General features: G+C 44.0%; 2 protein-coding genes across 2 annotated transcripts in view; both read left to right on the top strand.

Moving 5' to 3' along the window:
- Positions 1-1,591: 1,591 nt before the first annotated feature.
- Positions 1,592-10,253, top strand: LOC147011962 (RNA-binding protein 4.1-like). Its single transcript, XM_085857807.1, has 3 exons — positions 1,592-2,750; positions 5,360-5,462; positions 9,537-10,253. The coding sequence occupies exons 1-2, from the start codon at positions 1,744-1,746 to the stop codon at positions 5,421-5,423; spliced, it is 1,071 nt and encodes a 356-aa protein (XP_085713933.1). The 5' UTR covers positions 1,592-1,743; the 3' UTR covers positions 5,424-5,462; positions 9,537-10,253.
- Positions 10,254-13,148: 2,895 nt separating this feature from the next.
- GPATCH11 (G-patch domain containing 11) overlaps positions 13,149-17,924 on the top strand; it is a 43,603-nt gene continuing 38,827 nt past the window's right edge. The window contains exon 1 of the mRNA XM_085857808.1: positions 13,149-13,419. Coding sequence (XP_085713934.1) covers positions 13,379-13,419 — 41 coding nt within the window. The 5' untranslated portion in view covers positions 13,149-13,378. The remainder of the gene's footprint in view (positions 13,420-17,924) is intronic.

Genomic DNA, 17,924 nt, shown 5'->3' on the forward strand with positions numbered 1-17,924 from the left:
ACCTCACCAACTCATCCACCTTGTTTTGTCATAACTCGTCCACAACTTTTTGAGACATCATGCCATACATTAGTAGTTTTGGACTCTCAATCGGCTTGTTATTGTCACCTCACCAACTAATCCACCTTGTTTTGTCATAACTCGTCCACAACTTTTTGAGACATCATGCCATACATTAGTAGTTTTTGACTCTCAATCGGCTTGTTATTGTCACCTCACCAACTAATCCACCTTGTTTTGTCATAACTCGTCCACAACTTTTTGAGACATCATGCCATACATTAGTAGTTTTTGACTCTTAATCGGCTTGTTATTGTCACCTCACCAACTCATCCACCTTGTTTTGTCATAACTCGTCCACAACTTTTTGAGACATCATGCCATACATTAGTAGTTTTTGACTCTCATAGTAGTTTTTGACTCTTGATTTTTTTTGACTTTTTTGACTCTTGAGAGTCAATGGTTTTTGACTCTCAAGTGAAGAATCACTTGAAAAATTCTCGTATCCGGATTCGGATCTTCACCAAAATCGAATCAATTGGTCCTTGCCACACACCCAGCATATCCACCAAGTTTCATCCGAATCTGTCCGCAACTTTTTTGAGACATCATGCAATATCATTTTTTTAGCCCCATTTCTCAATGATGAAGAATCAGTGAAAAATTAAATAATTCTCGTATCCAGATCTGGATTCGGATCTTCACCAAAATTGAATCAATTTCTCCTATTAGCATTCCCAACCCGTCGGCCAAGTTTCATCGGAATCCGTCCATAACCTTTTGAGATATTGTGCTACGTATCGTTTTTGGCACGATATCTCAATGGTGAAGAATCACTTGAAAAATCCTCGAATCCGGATTCGGATCTTCAGCAAAATCGAATCAATTAGTCCTTGCAACACACCCAACATGTCCAGCCAGTTTCATCTGAATCCGTCCTCAACTTTTTTGGGACATCATGTAATATCATTTTTTAGCCCCATCTCTCACTTGTGAAGAATTACTTAAAAAATTAAATAATTTTCGGATTTGGATCTTCACCAAAGTCGAATTGATTCGGCCTTGTGACACACCCAACCTGTCCACCAACATCATAACCCTGCACTGATTCAGAAGCTCTGGCAGAGACAGCTTGGTTACAACCTTTTCCACATCCATCCAGCACATCATCGAGCACGTGCGCCTTTCTTCTTAAACCCCGACTTCTTCCTCTTCCAAAACTCAATAATCTTCTTCTTCTTCCAATCGTCAATAATTTTCTTCTTCTTCTTCCCTAAAACCACATTAAGACGACGACATTCTATGACGAGACTCCATTGAAGCGCGTGGAACAAAACGTGATGACGTCGAAATACGCAAAGGCAAACCATTGCGTAATGACGTAAAAATGTGACGCAGTGGAGGAAAATGAAAGGGTATTGTGAGGTGAATATATTAATGAGCTACGCGGAACTAACACGTTTTGATGTGGACTTCAAATGGAGTTAGTGTTCTCGAACTGCAGCGAATGCTTATTTTGAGGCGTCAGGTTTGGATATATTTACTGCATTTCCGATTTGCGCCTCCATTTTGGGGGTGTGGCGTACGTTGAATTGCGGCTTTGAGGACGCGACGCATTTATTTAAAAGAAGAAGAAGAAGAAGATTCACTCAGGAACGTTCACTCATCCGGGTACTTGGCGCCATTTTACGATTCGGGCGAGAAGACGAACGCGCTTTGTCTGTGAGATAATCGAAAGTCGCCATGAAGATCTTTGTGGGAAACGTGCCTTTCCAGGCGACGAACAAGGAGCTGCGCGACCTTTTCGAGCAGTACGGTCGTGTGACTGAGTGTGAGATCATCAAGGAGTACGCCTTCGTGCACATGGAAAAGGCCGACGAGGCGGACGAGGCCATAAAGAACCTGAACCGCTACAGACTCCATGGCGCTCAACTCAACGTCGAAGTGTCTCGCGGGCGGCCCAAGATGGTTCCGCCCGGAGCCACGAAGCTCTACGTCGCGAACATCTCCCAGGACGTGACCAACTTAGAGCTTCGCGCCAAGTTCGAGGAATTCGGCGCCGTGGCCGAGTGTGACATAGTCAAGGACTACGCTTTTGTGCACATGGAACGCGAGGAAGGAGCCCTGGAAGCCATCCGTCGTCTCAACAACACCGAGTTCAAGACGAAACGCATCCAGGTAGAGCTGTCCCGAAGTAAGCTGCGGACCTACCCGGGCATGGGTGGGCGGGGAGAGTGCTTTCGCTGCGGCGAAGAGGGCCACTGGTCGCAGGATTGTCCCCGCGACGGCGGCATGCGCAAAAGAAACGGTGACGCGGCCGCGGCTGCAGCGGCTGCCGCCGCGGTGGCGGCTGCGGGAGCGTACGGGGCCGCGACGGGCATGTACGGCGCCTACCCACCGCCTCCGGGTGCCTACCCCCCTCCGCCCCCGGCCCCCATGGCGCCCACGCCCGGTGCCGCGTACGGCTACGGCGCCGATAGACCGTTCGGCATGGTCGACTACTACGAACGCTACCGGGCCCGGCCCACGTTCCCGGGCACGATGCCGTACCCGACGGTTCCACCGGTGGCCGCCCAGCGGGACGTAGATTACTCTAGCCGTGTGGCGGCGGCGGCGGCGGCGGCTCCTACGGCGGCCACGGCGGCGGGTTTCGTGTACGGCCGCGATCGGAGTCCGGTTAGGGGCGGCTCGGCGATGGCGTCCGGTTCGTACGGCTATGAGCGTACGAGGCTGTCCCCGAGCGGAAACAGGTATTTCTTTGAATGTTTCAATCGATGATCATGATCGATGTTTCATCATCGGCCATTGTTTTGAGGATGTTTTTTGATCCTAATGGTGGTTTTCTGGTTGGACAAATCGTCTCGGTGAAATGCACGTTTAAGTGGTGTGATATATTTTTTTTAATCACTCCCCACCCCCCCTGAGTGGTGAGATTTTAAGCACCCCCCCCGAGTGGTGAGATTTTAACCACCCCCCCCCGAGTGGTGAGATTTTAACCACCACCCCCCCCGAGTGGTGAGATTTTAACCACCACCCCCCCGAGTGGTGAGATTTTAACCACCCCCCCGAGTGGTGAGATTTTAACCACCCCCGAGTGGTGAGATTTTAACCACCCCCCGAGTGGTGAGATTTTAACCACCCCCGAGTGGTGAGATTTTAACCACCACCCCCCGAGTGGTGAGATTTTAACCACCCCCCGAGTGGTGAGATTTTAACCACCACCCCCCGAGTGGTGAGATTTTAACCACCCCCCGAGTGGTGAGATTTTAACCACCCCCGATTGGTGAGATTTTAACCACCCCCCGAGTGGTGAGATTTTAACCACCCCCCGAGTGGTGAGATTTTAACCACCCCCGAGTGGTGAGATTTTAACCACCCCCGAGTGGTGAGATTTTAACCACCCCCGAGTGGTGAGATTTTAACCACCCCCCGAGTGGTGAGATTTTAACCACCCCCCGAGTGGTGAGATTTTAACCACCCCCCGAGTGGTGAGATTTTAACCACCCCCCGAGTGGTGAGATTTTAACCACCCCCGAGTGGTGAGATTTTAACCACCCCCGAGTGGTGAGATTTTAACCACCCCCCGAGTGGTGAGATTTTAACCACCCCCCGAGTGGTGAGATTTTAACCACCCCCCGAGTGGTGAGATTTTAACCACCCCCGAGTGGTGAGATTTTAACCACCCCCGAGTGGTGAGATTTTAACCACCCCCCGAGTGGTGAGATTTTAACCACCCCCGAGTGGTGAGATTTTAACCACCCCCCGAGTGGTGAGATTTTAACCACCCCCCAGTGGTGAGATTTTAACCACCCCCCGAGTGGTGAGATTTTAACCACCCCCGAGTGGTGAGATTTTAACCACCCCCGAGTGGTGAGATTTTAACCACCCCCGAGTGGTGAGATTTTAACCACCCCCGAGTGGTGAGATTTTAACCACCCCCCAGTGGTGAGATTTTAACCACCCCCGAGTGGTGAGATTTTAACCACCCCCGAGTGGTGAGATTTTAACCACCCCCCGAGTGGTGAGATTTTAACCACCCCCCGAGTGGTGAGATTTTAACCACCCCCCGAGTGGTGAGATTTTAACCACCCCCCCGAGTGGTGAGATTTTAACCACCCCCCGAGTGGTGAGATTTTAACCACCCCCCGAGTGGTGAGATTTTAACCACACCCCCCGAGTGGTGAGATTTCAATCATCCCCCCGAGTGGTGAGATTTCAATCATCCCCCCCGAGTGGTGAGATTTCAATCATCCCCCCGAGTGGTGAGATTTCAATCATCCCCCCCGAGTGGTGAGATTTCAACCATCCCCTCCCCCGAGTGGTGAGATTTCAACCATCCCCCTCCCCCCGAGTGGTGAGATTTCAACCATCCCCTCCCCCCCGAGTGGTGAGATTTCAACCATCCCCTCCCCCCGAGTGGTGAGATTTCAACCATCCCCCTCCCCCCGAGTGGTGAGATTTCAACCATCCCCTCCCCCCCGAGTGGTGAGATTTCAACCATCCCCTCCCCCCGAGTGGTGAGATTTCAACCATCCCCTCCCCCCGAGTGGTGAGATTTCAACCATCCCCCTCCCCCCGAGTGGTGAGATTTCAACCATCCCCTCCCCCCCGAGTGGTGAGATTTCAACCATCCCCTCCCCCCCGAGTGGTGAGATTTCAACCATCTGCCTCCCCCGAGTGGTGAGATTTCAACCATCTGCCTCCCCCGAGTGGTGAGATTTCAATCATCCCCCTCCCCCGAGTGGTGAGATTTCAATCATCCCCTCCCCCCCAGTGGTGAGATTTCAATCATCCCCCTCCCCCCGAGTGGTGAGATTTCAATCATCATCCCCCCCCCCCGAGTGGTGAGATTTCAATCATCATCATCCCCCCGAGTGGTGATTTCAATCATCCCCCCCCCGAGTGGTGAGATTTTAATCATCACCCCCCCCCCCCGAGTGGGGTGCATGTTGTGCAAAATGTGTTTGCGTGTTTTTTAAAAAGCTTTATTTTATTATGTTTTTTTTTTATTTTTTTTTCTAACTATTCCACTGAGTGTTAACTTTTGATTTTTGATCTGTGACCACGGGCTGCCAGAAATGCATAAATGTGTGTGTATCGGGGAGCGGGAGTTTTTTTTGTCATTCTTCCTTTTGGATCGATCGAATCCCGTCGGAATGCCAGTAGCATTTAAAGATAAACTTTGTGTTTCCAGCCACTGCCGCCTCCACGTGGTTACGTGGCCCCCTCCCGCCCTCCCATCTCCCTTTTTCTTTGTGTAATAGGATCTAAACTGACCTTTTTCAGCAGCCTGGCAACACTGATGTGCAGTGATGTCTGGTTTTGCCATTGTCTAATCTTTTACATTTGTTGTAAACAGGGTCAAGGATGATGCATCTGACTACATGACGTTCCTACATTTGTCAGCACTCCATTCTTGGTGATAGAGGCACACATTGGTCATTCCATCCCACTGCATTTAGGTATGAGTCAACTGCAGGTATTGACTGTAGTGCCCTTTATGAAGTCTCTGAGGTCTACTTGCTTGTTTACAAAGGGCAATAAATGCACAAGCATTGGCATCTTAATTATTTAAAGTGGGCTTTTTATTTTTATTTTGCCAGGGAGTGTTCATTTCTCTCCATTGTAGAACAAATGAATTTTATTATTATTATTAGGGTACCCAGTCTAATGGACTGGGTAACCTATTGTTTTTCTTCTGTTTATTTATTATCTATTTTTAGCTCACCTGTTCGAAGAACAGAGAGCTATAGCGATACCCCTGGCGTGAGCGTCAGCGTGAAAATGTTAAAGTTTTTGGTGCAAGTTATTTTTTTCCTTTTTAATGTTTTTATCTACCACACTTTTTATCTTGCCAAAACGAACTTTTTGCAAGATATGTTAGTCAGCTTGTATGTTTTTTTTTTTTTTACATCATCGGCGAAGCGATATGCTGGTGAAAATTCGTCAAGTAGAATGCTGCATGGGAAAAATCAGAAATTTATTGAGCATCTACACAACAATTCACCGTAAAAAAAAAAAAAAAAATTATGACGTCATAGGTTACTTTGTTTGGCAGCCATCTTGTTTTGAAAAAAATAATTAAAAACATCTCCAGAACAGCTGAACAGATTGAGGTGAAACCTTACAACCACGTTCCCCATGACATCCTTTTACAAATTTGTTAATTTCTTACTGATAGGTCACACAGTTTGGTGGCCATATTGAATTTACCCTAAAACCTTCAAACATCATCTTCTCCAGAACAGCTGGTCAGATCAAGGAGAAACTTCTCAAGTGTATTTTACACGCGTAGGGAATATAATTTTTTTAATGAATAATTGATAGGTCATATGGTTTTGCAGCCATGTTGGATTTAAGAAAAATATTAAATAATATTTTCTCTGTAACTGTTTAATCTATCGAAGTGAAAATTTGCAACTATCTACCATCATGTCTGCATACATGGTAAAGATTGACGTCAAAAGTCACAGGGTTTGGCAGCCATCTTGGATAGAAAAACGCACCATATCCGATTAACACAAAACTTCACACACCTGTTCCCCTACACCATGGGAGGCAAAATGTAAATTTATGATGTCATAGCTCACATGGTTCGTCAGCCATCTTGGATTGAAAATTAGTAAATTTCAAAAATCTTCTTCTCCAGAACGGCTGGACAGATAAAGGCAAAACTTCACACACTTTCCCCAAGACATCCTTTCACAAGTATGTTAATTTCTAATTGAGAGGTCACATGGTTTGGTGGCCATATTGAATTAACCCTAAAACCTCCAAACATCTCCAGAATGGCTGGTCAGATCAAGGGGAAACTTCACATATGTATTGCTCAAGCGTATTGAATACAAGTTTGTTGATGAATAATTGATAGGTCACATGGTTTGGCAGCCATGTGGATTCAAGAAAAAATATGAAATTAATGTTTTCTCTGCAACCACCTATCGAAGCAAAACTTGGCAACTATAATAAATCTACCCCCATGCCTGCATTTTCAGTAAAAACTATATGATGTCGCAAGTCACATGGTTTATAGCCCATCTTGGATAGGAAAACGCACCTTGTCCGATCAACACGAAACTTATCAAGCATGATTCACTACCACATTGGAGGGAGAATTTGAATTTATGATGTAATGGGACACGTGGTACAGCAGCCATATTCGATTGAAAATTAATTACTTTAAAAGTCTTCTCTGAAACGGCAGAATAGATTGAGGCGAAACTTTACATGTATGACCGCCTCTCCATGTTGAACAAAAAGTTCTGACCTCCTTTTGATGTACGACACCGTTTGGCAGCCATATTGGATTGAAGGAAAAAATATTAATGTTTACTCTGGAACTGCTGCATCAATAAATGTGAAACTTCAGAGTTATGATGGAATAGTAATGTGGAATGAAGGGTTTTAATTTCAACTCTATCGGCCTCATGGTTTGGCAGCCATGTTGGATTGAAGGAAAAATATTAAGTAATATTTACTCTGGAACCGCTGCATCAATATATGTGAAACTTCAGAATTGTAATCTTGCCGACATGGGGAACATCGGTATAAAATTTCAGCCAGATCCGCCACTCGGTTTGGCAGCCAAAATGATTCAATTATTTGAATCAGAACTTTTAGATCTTTTTTTTTTCCAGAAGGCTTACTTGGCTGCACCTGCAGGCGTTTGAGGGTACAGGAATTGCAATTCAATTGATACCGATGATTGCACCAGGAAAAATGATCAACTGTGTGCAAAATAAATATACGGAACATGGCCTATTCCTCGGTCCAGAACTTGTGAATCCCGTGTCAGAGAGAAATGTGTGGGGCCTCATTTGGTGGTACTGTATTTGTATTGAAGCTGGACATCTGGGTACCCGGTCATCACTGCCAGCAGTTATAAAGTGGCAGTTCTCATTATTATTATTATTATTATTATTATTATTATTATTATTTGGGGACTCAAATATGTATTATAATCTACGAGTTGAAACCTTCAAGTTTGAAACGTCACAAAGATGCCCCATTGTATTCCCCTATCTAAGCCTTTTCTGACGAGTTATCGATCACCCAGCTCATCACTGTTATTGCCTGATGGGCTAACGGAAATTAAGTGTGAGTGTGATGGCCTCGTACATATCTGAATACTGTAATCGCTCGTGTATAATACCATACGCAGGCCGCTTTTCAAATAACCTTATCTGGGAAATACCAGTTTGTATATCTAATCTGCATCCCCCAAAAAATATTAACTCCAGCTCACAACTAGAAATTTATTTAACTCAAAATGGTGTAAGTTTAGATAAAAGGTGTTGAAAAGCAAACTGATGCATTATAAGTTACCACCGAACAATCTTATTCTTCTGTCGGAACAAGAAGATATCTCTTCAATGTTGAATAAGGTATCCCACAATGCACTGCATTGCATTTTTAAGATGGCACCAACTTATGAATGTCGTTGGGAGAAATCTCAAGAAATAATGCCTTAACCTTAAGTTCTCGTGGCTAATACGCAGCCCAAATGTTACCGTATTTCTCGGGAGAAAAAGTGTGACTTGTGTTTGCACACGAGTGAGATTATCTTGCGTAGCTCTTACACGAGCAATATCAGGCTCGTGGGGTTCACACACTCACATTTAAGCTGTCTAGCTTGGGTTTGAATCCCACCCTAGCTATAAACTGGTATCCCGGTGCTTCGCAGGGTGATTCATCAATGAGTGCCATCCCTCGGATGGACGTTAAACTGGGTGTTCTATCTGTTGGCATTAGTTTGGGTCAATGAACGACATACGGTGTCCTTCATGAAGAGTAGGTGAGCTATTGCCAGCACCCTGAACAAATTACAAAATCCTGTCTTAACCTGGAGAGGGCACTGCATCAGTGGCACAGCTGTGCCCTCACTCGATGATGTTACCCGACCCCACAGCCGTGTGCTGCTTTAAAAAAAAACAAGGAAACCACCAATAACAATAGCTTGGCACGTGGCGTAAGAGCATTCTCGTTGCATGTGTGCAGCTCTGAACCAAGTGTCGATGCCTTTGAAAGTAACGCAGCAAAAGCATTGTGATTTTGATCCAACAAAGTCCAAAACCACTCGGTGTTGTTAAAAATGTACCTACAAAACAAGAGGGTTTAACTTCCCACCTGAGATAGAGTTGATATCGAGGTTTATTGCAGTTTATGAAGTGACTTTTTATTTTTTTTTATTATTTTTTTTAACAAGGCATGTGTGTCGTTGGAACAAACGTCAAATCAAATTTTGTTGTGCAAAGATGCGTAAAAATTTAAATCCTGTGCAAAATGGATTAGAATTGTTCTGACATTAAAGTGCGTTTAACAGGCCTGGGAAGTATTTGCAACTTCTTGGTTTAACGTCAGACTTGCACATTTCCTCATCTGAGAGCTTGGGATAATCTTTTACATCTCCTCCACTGTGCTTTTGATAAAATTTAACATGATGGGCAAGTCTTTTGTAATCGGAATTTGTCTATACAATGGTACGCATTTGTTTTTCGGTACATCTCGCTTTATTGTACCTTTCTTTGTTTCTACAGGTATGATTATAATTGCTGCAGCTTATGAGCAGTTCAGTGATGGACAAAAGAGGATGGATTGTGGAACTTCAAGATTCCCTGCCCCGACTCCCCACCTTCATCCCCCCCCACCCCTCTCAGTGGTTGTGTTTGTGAATGGCAAAGAAGAAAGGGTTAGATTTTGGGGACCATAATCTAAAGGTGATTGATTGGGCCTAGTGTGCCTGTTATAGTAGTGCTAACTGAAGCAGGTCTGCATTATCTCATGTCTGATGACCTGGTGAATTATTAATTGATGTGGAAATAAGTCCATTTTGATAGTTGATTGAGTTTTAACTGCTTAATAGTAACATGCATCAGTTTTTTTTTGTTTTGTTTTTGTTTGTGTTTTCTTTTTTTTTGTTATCCGTATTTCAAGCTTAAGTACTTTGTGAAAATTGAGTTGATCTAATTCAAGTTTGTGCCACCATGCATGAGGAGGTTGCCTTTTTCAGTTGCTGGTTGATATTTACCCCATTCGAGTGGGTCGATACTGTTCTTTTGATGTGATAGATGGGCGCAGATGGGGGTTGTTCTCAATTGTTTGGTTACAGCAGCTTTGCATAATTGTGAATTAGCAACCTTGCTTTGGTTTGTCCTTTTAGGGTTTTGCCATGTTATACCTTGTATGCTTAAGGCAATTCCTCACAGTGCAAGATGCTTTGCTGTTCTTTTTATGTAATAAAGCACTGGGCTCAATTTTTCAGTTTGTTGGCTGCATCAAGGCCTGGAATACAAGTTCCATCGTTGCATGAGGGATGGGTGGTTGTATTGCTTTAATGGATTCAATATTGTTCCAAGTAAATTGTGTTTGTTTGTTTTTTTTATAATGTGTGGAAGTTTTGGGCAAATATAAATTGGAGATTTTGGAGCTCAGGATAGCCTAGACTCTGAAGGGATGCACACTCACCTTGAAGCTGGACCATGGAGGCATAACCGAGTATAGCCCATAAAGTTGTGATTTCAAAATGCTCTAATTTTTAGATCATGACCTTTGTGAATTTTAACTCTACAACCCAATTAACCATTGTTATTATTGTATCCAATATTGAAGAATTTTTTTGTTTTTGTTTTTGTTTTTGTTTTGTGCCCAACACTTGAATTTCCTGCCTCTGCCTCAATCAGCACAATGACTTTCAAAAAGTTTTCTCCGTGTGTCGCTGGGCCTGCTAATCCTGATCTGGATTGACTGTCACAGCTGAACTGACCATTTTTCCATTAAGAATGCCAGAACTTCAGCACTAGTTGCAGGTTTGTTTTTGTATGTTTCTACAAGCTGAGCACCTGGCTTTAACATCACATCCTGATTCGGATGACAACCACATATGTGTGGGACATGATATAGGTCAATTTTGCTTCACCTGTCCCTTAAGTTACACAGGTTAAACTGCTGAAACTAATTTGTATTTTTAAAGTCCTATGTTTATGAGAAAGCAACTTGAAAGGAAGGTAATTAGATGCATCAAGACATTTCTATCCAAAAATTGTTACTCATTCAGTTTGTGAAGTGTTATAAGTTCTGGAACATTTCCTTTCATGTGACCGTAAAAAACTCATGTTGAGTGACGTCGGGAGTTTTCTTTAATGGTCACAATTATCCCTGCCTTATTGTGGGTTGACCGAGGGAGGTTTTGGCCCAAGTCTTTCACAAACCGGCTGGCCAGGCTTGATGTTCAATTAAGGTTTGGGCAGGAATTTGTTCATGGTGTCGCTAATAACTCGCCAACACTTTGTGAAGGACACAGATCTTTTAATGTCGGTAGACGGGACACCCTGTGTAACGTCTGTCTATTCGAGGGACGGCGCATTGATGAATCGGCCTGCCTGTAAAACAACAGGATGATCGTTTATAGCTGGATTGTATTGACATTCTAAACCAGGCTGGATAGCTTTGAAATGAGTGTACACATATATTGGTCATCCTCCCAACCCTCGCATAACTATTCAATGAATCTTCAAAACATTCTGTGAACTTTTCATTGAGATGAGACATTTTCATTTATCAATCAACCTGGGGGAAAAAATAGAACAATATAATCAACCTTTTTTGTTGCGCTTTGTAAAGGTGTCACAATCGTAAGACTCAAAAACATAAGTGAACAACTGCATCGGGAGGCTACGCTTCGAACAAGTACCATGCAGTAATTGCAATCTTTAACGACTAACTCGATCACGTGCATATTAACACAAAGGTTTGTTGCTCTTTTTATTTTATTTTTAAACCATTGCAATTTTTTTGGGCTGCATTGTTTTTCTTTTTGATAACTTGATAAATGAGAATTGCACTCGTGGAGCCCATAGTCTCGCTTTGCGCGTTCATTCTGAACAAAAGTACCATCGTTAACTGAATACGCTGCTATTATGGCCCATATACCTGTATGCTGCACCCCATTATGTCAGTTTATTGCCATGGGTTATGTATGAACACCATAAATTTATTTCTTCACACATTGGATCAGATCAGATATATATGAAGTTTCAGATTTTTCAGATAAGGATCTCAAGTCAACTTTTTATGGATGAAATACCACTTCCCTGATTGTCATCGCTATCACCCTATTTCACCTTTGGGAATTTGATAAGCCAAATTTAATGTTTTTTTTTCCTTGACCAGTTTGGGAGACGTCAATATTTTTCCTCTAATCCAATATGGCTGTCATACCATGTCACCAATGGTGTCAGAGTTTGCAATCAAATATTCTCCATGGAGGGTCTCTCCCATGTTTAATGTTTCGCATTGATTCGACAAGCGGTTGCAGAGAACATTTTAAAATTGAAAATATATAGATACACACTAACAGTCTCGCATTCCCTTCAGGGCAAGACCAACAAGAACAGCACTCGGTAGGGAGAATACCTCCACCAGGTTGAAAAGTTTACGTTTTGTATCTCCTGATAGGCCCGATCTGCATCTGGACCTGAACCAAAAATCGAATTGGCTTGTTCTTGTCACCTACCCACTCATCCACCAAGTTTCGTCCGAATCCGTCCACAACATTTTGAGATATCGAGGTATATATCGTTTTTGGCCCGATATCTCAAATGGTGAAGAATCGCTTTAAAAATTTATCATAATTATCCGGATCTTCACCAAAAATCTAATTAATTAGTCCTTGTCATACACCAAACATGTCCACCAAGTTTCATCCAAATCAGTCCACAACTTTTTGAGATATGCTCACAGACAGACAACAACCTCCGGCCACCTTCAGGTGGAGGTAATTCTCGCTCTGGAGAGCTTTGGTTGTTGTAATAGCTCCTTGTCCAGACTTCCTTATACAAGTGCCCCCCTCCCTCCCCCACCACCACGAGGGTTGGTTGACAACCGATTTCCCCCTGAACACGTGGCACAGTGCACGTTTCTTTACTGACACCGGACACGGCTGGAGGGAAGGGGGTCCTGCGGGCACAATGCCTCACAACACCCAACACAACCCACATCTCCCCCAACCACCCCCAAACCTTCCCCACCCCACCAGGTTCCACATCCTTAATAACAATAATGCGTTTGGCGGTGTAGCTGGTTGTGCGTCCGTGGTGGGTGTATGCATCTGCCCCTCTAATTTTTCGGTTTTAATCCATCCCAGCATAACTTTTACTATCCTAAGTGAAAGATATTTTGCACTATATGATGTGTTGCGATAGGTTTACAAATCTTTTGAGGTGTCGGAGATTCGGATGAATTCGGCAAGGAAAGAAGAGGCTAAATCGGTTGGCATCATTGAGAAGGCCCGAGTAGGCCTCGTTTCCTAGTCTCCGATTATTAATTATCGGTCGATTCGTGTCCGCACAGACGCCGAGTATATCGTAACGGAACGAGCATTATGGAAGATGATTACATGGCCGGGACGTTTGTTAATCCAAAGTGAGTGACCCTTTTCAAACGTGTTTTATATTTAAAAAAAAAAAACGATGATGTTTTTGTTTGAGAAGTATTTATGATTCGTCAGGTTTTCCACATTGGACTTGGAACTCGGACGCTGGACGACATAAGCAGTGCATTTAATCCATCATGGATTTGGTGTGCGCTTTGGAAACACCACATTAATAATAAAAAGCTATCGGCTTATCGAATTTATTTACCTTGGAGAGGCGGTATGGTGGGCCAGGTAAACCATCAGGTTGTTTATATATACACTATTTGGCCAAAAGTATGTTGACACCTGCTCGGCCAACATGTCATTCCAAAATCAGGGGTATTAATATGGAGTTGGTCCCCCCTTTGCTGCTTCCACAGCCTCCACTCTTCTGGGAAGACTTTCCATGAGATGTTGGAACATTGCTGCGGGGATTTGCTTTCATTCAGCCACAAGAGCATTAGTGAGGTCGGGCAATGATGTTGGGTGATTAGGCCTGGCTCGCAGTTGGCGTTCCAATTCATCCCAAAGGTGTTCGATGGGGTTGAGGTCAGGGCTCTGTGCAGGCCAGTCAAGTTCTTCCACACCGATCTAGACAAACCATTTCTGTATGGACCTCGCTTTGTGCATGGGGGCATTGTCATGATGAAACAGGAAAGGGCCTTCCCCAAACTGTTGCCACAAAGTTGGAAGCAGAGTATCGTTTACTCAAGAATGTCATTGTATTGCAGGGATTACAAGGAAATTTTGCAAAGGAGGCGGCCATTCGGCCCATCATGCCTGCGCCACACCAATACCAGATTTAATCAATCTATCGAACCCCCTTTCCCTTCGTGTGCAGCCTTTTCGCTGCTACACTGGTACTCATTTTGCCGACCTCAGAAGGATGACGGGCTGAGTCAACCCCTTGGTGTTAATTCAGCGGGCGATGGGGCTTGAACTCAGGACCCGAGGATCCCAAGCCACCACCCCAAACCGCTAAGCCAACACCATATTTTTAAAGCGTTTTTTGTGTGCTGTAGCGTTAAGATTTCCCTTCAATGGAACTAATAAGGCGCCTAATCCGAACCATGAAAAACTGCCCCAGATCATTATTCCTCCTCCACCAAACTTTACAGCTGGCACTATGCATTCAGGCAGGTAGCGTTCTCCTGGCATCCGCCAAACCCAGATTTGTCCGTCGGACTGCCAGATGGTGAAGCGTGATTCATCACTCCAGAGAACGCGTTTCCACTGCTCCAGAGTCCAATGGCGGTGAGCTTTAATCCACTCCAGCCGGCGCTTCGCATTGCGCATGGTGATCTTCGGCTTGTGTGCGGCTGCTCGGCCATGGAAACCCATTTCATGAAGCTCTCCACGAACAGTGCTTGTGCTGACTTTGCTTCCAGAGTCGGTTTGGAACTCAGTAGTGAGTGTTGCAACCGACGACAGATTATTTTTCCACGCTACACACTTCAGTACTCGGCATTCCCATTCTGTGAGCTTGTCTGGCCTACCACTTTGCAGCTGAGCTGTTGTTGCTCCTTGATGTTTTCACTCACAATAACAGCACTTAGAGTTGACCGGGACAGCTCTAGCAGGGCAGAAATTTGATGAACCAACTTGTTGGAAGGGTGGCATCCTATGATGGTGCTTGTTCAGTCACTGAGTTCTTCAGTATGGCCCATTCTGCTGCCAACATTTGTCTACGGATACTGCATGCCTATGTGCTTGATTTTATACATCTGTCATTAATGGGTGTGGCTGAAATAGCCAAATCCACTAATTAGAAGGGGTGTCCGCATACTTTTCGCCACGTAGTGTGTATATAAAGGGTGTCCCAAAAGTCACCTTTGGGTTTAGAAATTAAATAACATTTCTGTTTTTTTAATAATTTTTGATTATTTTTATACCAAAAGAAAATTTAGAAAATGGAGATAAATTTGCTTTATTTATGAAAAATGATGCAACTTCGATGTCCTCCATTTTCGGCTTCGCAGAGACGGGTTCTTTCGACAGCATTTTCCATAACATCGGACAATAACCCTGGCTGCAGCCCTCAAATTTCTGTACAGATGTTGTCCTTGAGCTGCTGAATTGTATGGGGCATATTGATATATACACGCTCCTTTAGGTAACCCCCAAAGAAAATAATTGGGAGGTGTCAAATCAGGAGAACGTGATGGCCAAGAAATTTCTGAATTTCGCGAAATTATTCGGTGTCCATACTCTTTGGGTGAGAATAATTGATCGATGGAATTTAAAATAAAATTCCACGATTTTTGTTCTTTGTTCAGTTGTGAATTTTTCCATGGGTAGTTTCTAAATGTTAATCTAAATTCTGAAAATAAAAGAAAAACAAATGATTAAAAAACAGAAATGTTATTTAATTTCTAAATCCCAAGGTGACTTTTGGAACACCCTGTATATGTAATATATATATATATATATATATATATATATATATATATATATATATATATATATATATATATATATATATATATATATATATATATATATATATATATATATATATATATATATATAGAGCCTGGTGTTGGCGCAGTGGTTAGGGCAGCGGCTTGGGATCCAAAAGGTCCTGAGTTCAATCCCCGTTGGGCCACTGAATTAATACACCAGGGGGTTCACTCAGCCTGTCACCCTTCCGAGATCGGCGAAATGAGTACCAGTGTACTGGGCCGTGTATACCCTGGTTAAAATAGGTGTACCATATCCCTGTGTCGTAAGAGGCGACCAGGGTTGCGTCAGGAAGGGCATCCGGCGTAAAACATGTGCCAAATCACTATGCGGATCATACGGATGATCCGCTGTGGCGACCCCGAATGGGACCAGCTGAAAGAAGAAGATATATATATATATATATATATATATATATATATATATATATATATATATATATATATATATATATATATATATATATATATATATATATATATATACCACAAGGGGAAAACCAGAGATGTCAGGATAAGTAAATTTTGAAGAAACTGAAAAACAAAGTTTCAAGACTTTGATGGACTGTTTAATAACTGTCATATAGATTTCTTTTCCAGTAAAAAGAAGAGTGATCATTGGCCGATCAAATTAAGCATGAAGCATTTGCCAAGCTTCTGTGTTATTTAATTTAAGAGCACAGAACGAATCAATGTTGCAAACTGACATCACTGGTTATTCCCTTGTTTAATAATTGCCATGCAATTTTAACCCAGGATGTGTAGCAAATTCATGCTTGTTGGTTATTAGCATACATTACATGACTTTGGTGATCACAGATTATTTTTTTCAACATTAAACGGTCATTGTTTTTTTGTTTCATTGGTGTTCAACGCCATACTCAAGGGTATTTCGTTTATATGATGACGAATTTTCCATTTCTTACTCCGTACGACTTAATATGATGGAAAACCGGGAGAAAACCAAGGATAAAGCACCCTCGCCATAGCCGAAGTCCCCTCATGTGACTCCCTCATATACCTAAGCAGGTTGATTGGGCAGTGGGTACATCGAATGAGGATGGGTACTCAGAGGCGCTAAACATTAAGCCACGGCATGTGTCCCATAAAAGTCACAATAAAGGTTTGACCAGGCTTGAACCACGATATGCACCAACTACGGAGCCCATGATAGTGTTACGGCTGTGGAAATTCGCATTAACACCATAAAGGGCCCTCACGTGAGATATCTCCATACATACATGTGTAGTTAGCCCAAACCCGTTGTATAGAGGGAATTTATGTGATTCATCCGAGCTGCGACGCTTTGAGTTAGCCATTTTTTCTTTTCCTATTGTTATTTTGGTGCACAAAACAACAACGAACATCGCCACAACCAACATCTCCACGATCACTCCATTCACTCCACGACGCCAACAACCTCGACGCCAGCAATCACTCCACTCACGCCACGACGCCACCTTCCACAACTGCGCTACCACCATCTTCATCACTCGCCGTTCATCGAGCATCGTGCGGTCACGATCTCCGCAGGACGGATGGAGGAGCGGAGTGGCAGCGGCAGCAACCAGTGCGTGAAGGGGCATCTCCCGCCAAGATCTCCCGCCCAAAACGCCCTCGCGAACATTTCCCGCTTGAATCTCGTTCCCCTCTCCACCGAAGTGAGGAGAGGGAGGGGGGTGGCGTGTCCTCTCCCGATTGGCGGGTGCGCGATGTGACGCGTCCGAACGGGGCTGGGTGCGGGGCGGAGAGAGGGGGAAGGACCTCCCTACAAAAGACGTGGACAGAGAGAGTTCTGGGGGGGATCGTTCAAAACTGGAGGGCAGCTCGGAACTGAGGGGATCGTTCAAAACGGAGAGTTCTAGAGAATAGCTCGAAACCGGGAATCCTTTCGTTCTGGTCTCGTGTGTGCATCGCCTGTTTGGGTTCTTCTTCTTCTCTTTTGGTTCGGTTGTGCACGGGGCTTCTCGAGCCTGTCGGTGCCGTCCCTGGACAGAGCGCCTGCTATTCCCACCCCGTCCGCACCGAGATAGCGGGCGAAACGCGATCAAGTT

Source organism: Eptatretus burgeri, chromosome 15 (assembly GCF_056783735.1).
Source record: "Eptatretus burgeri isolate ZD-2024b chromosome 15, Ebu_testis_v1, whole genome shotgun sequence".
Classification (NCBI taxonomy): domain Eukaryota; kingdom Metazoa; phylum Chordata; class Myxini; order Myxiniformes; family Myxinidae; genus Eptatretus; species Eptatretus burgeri.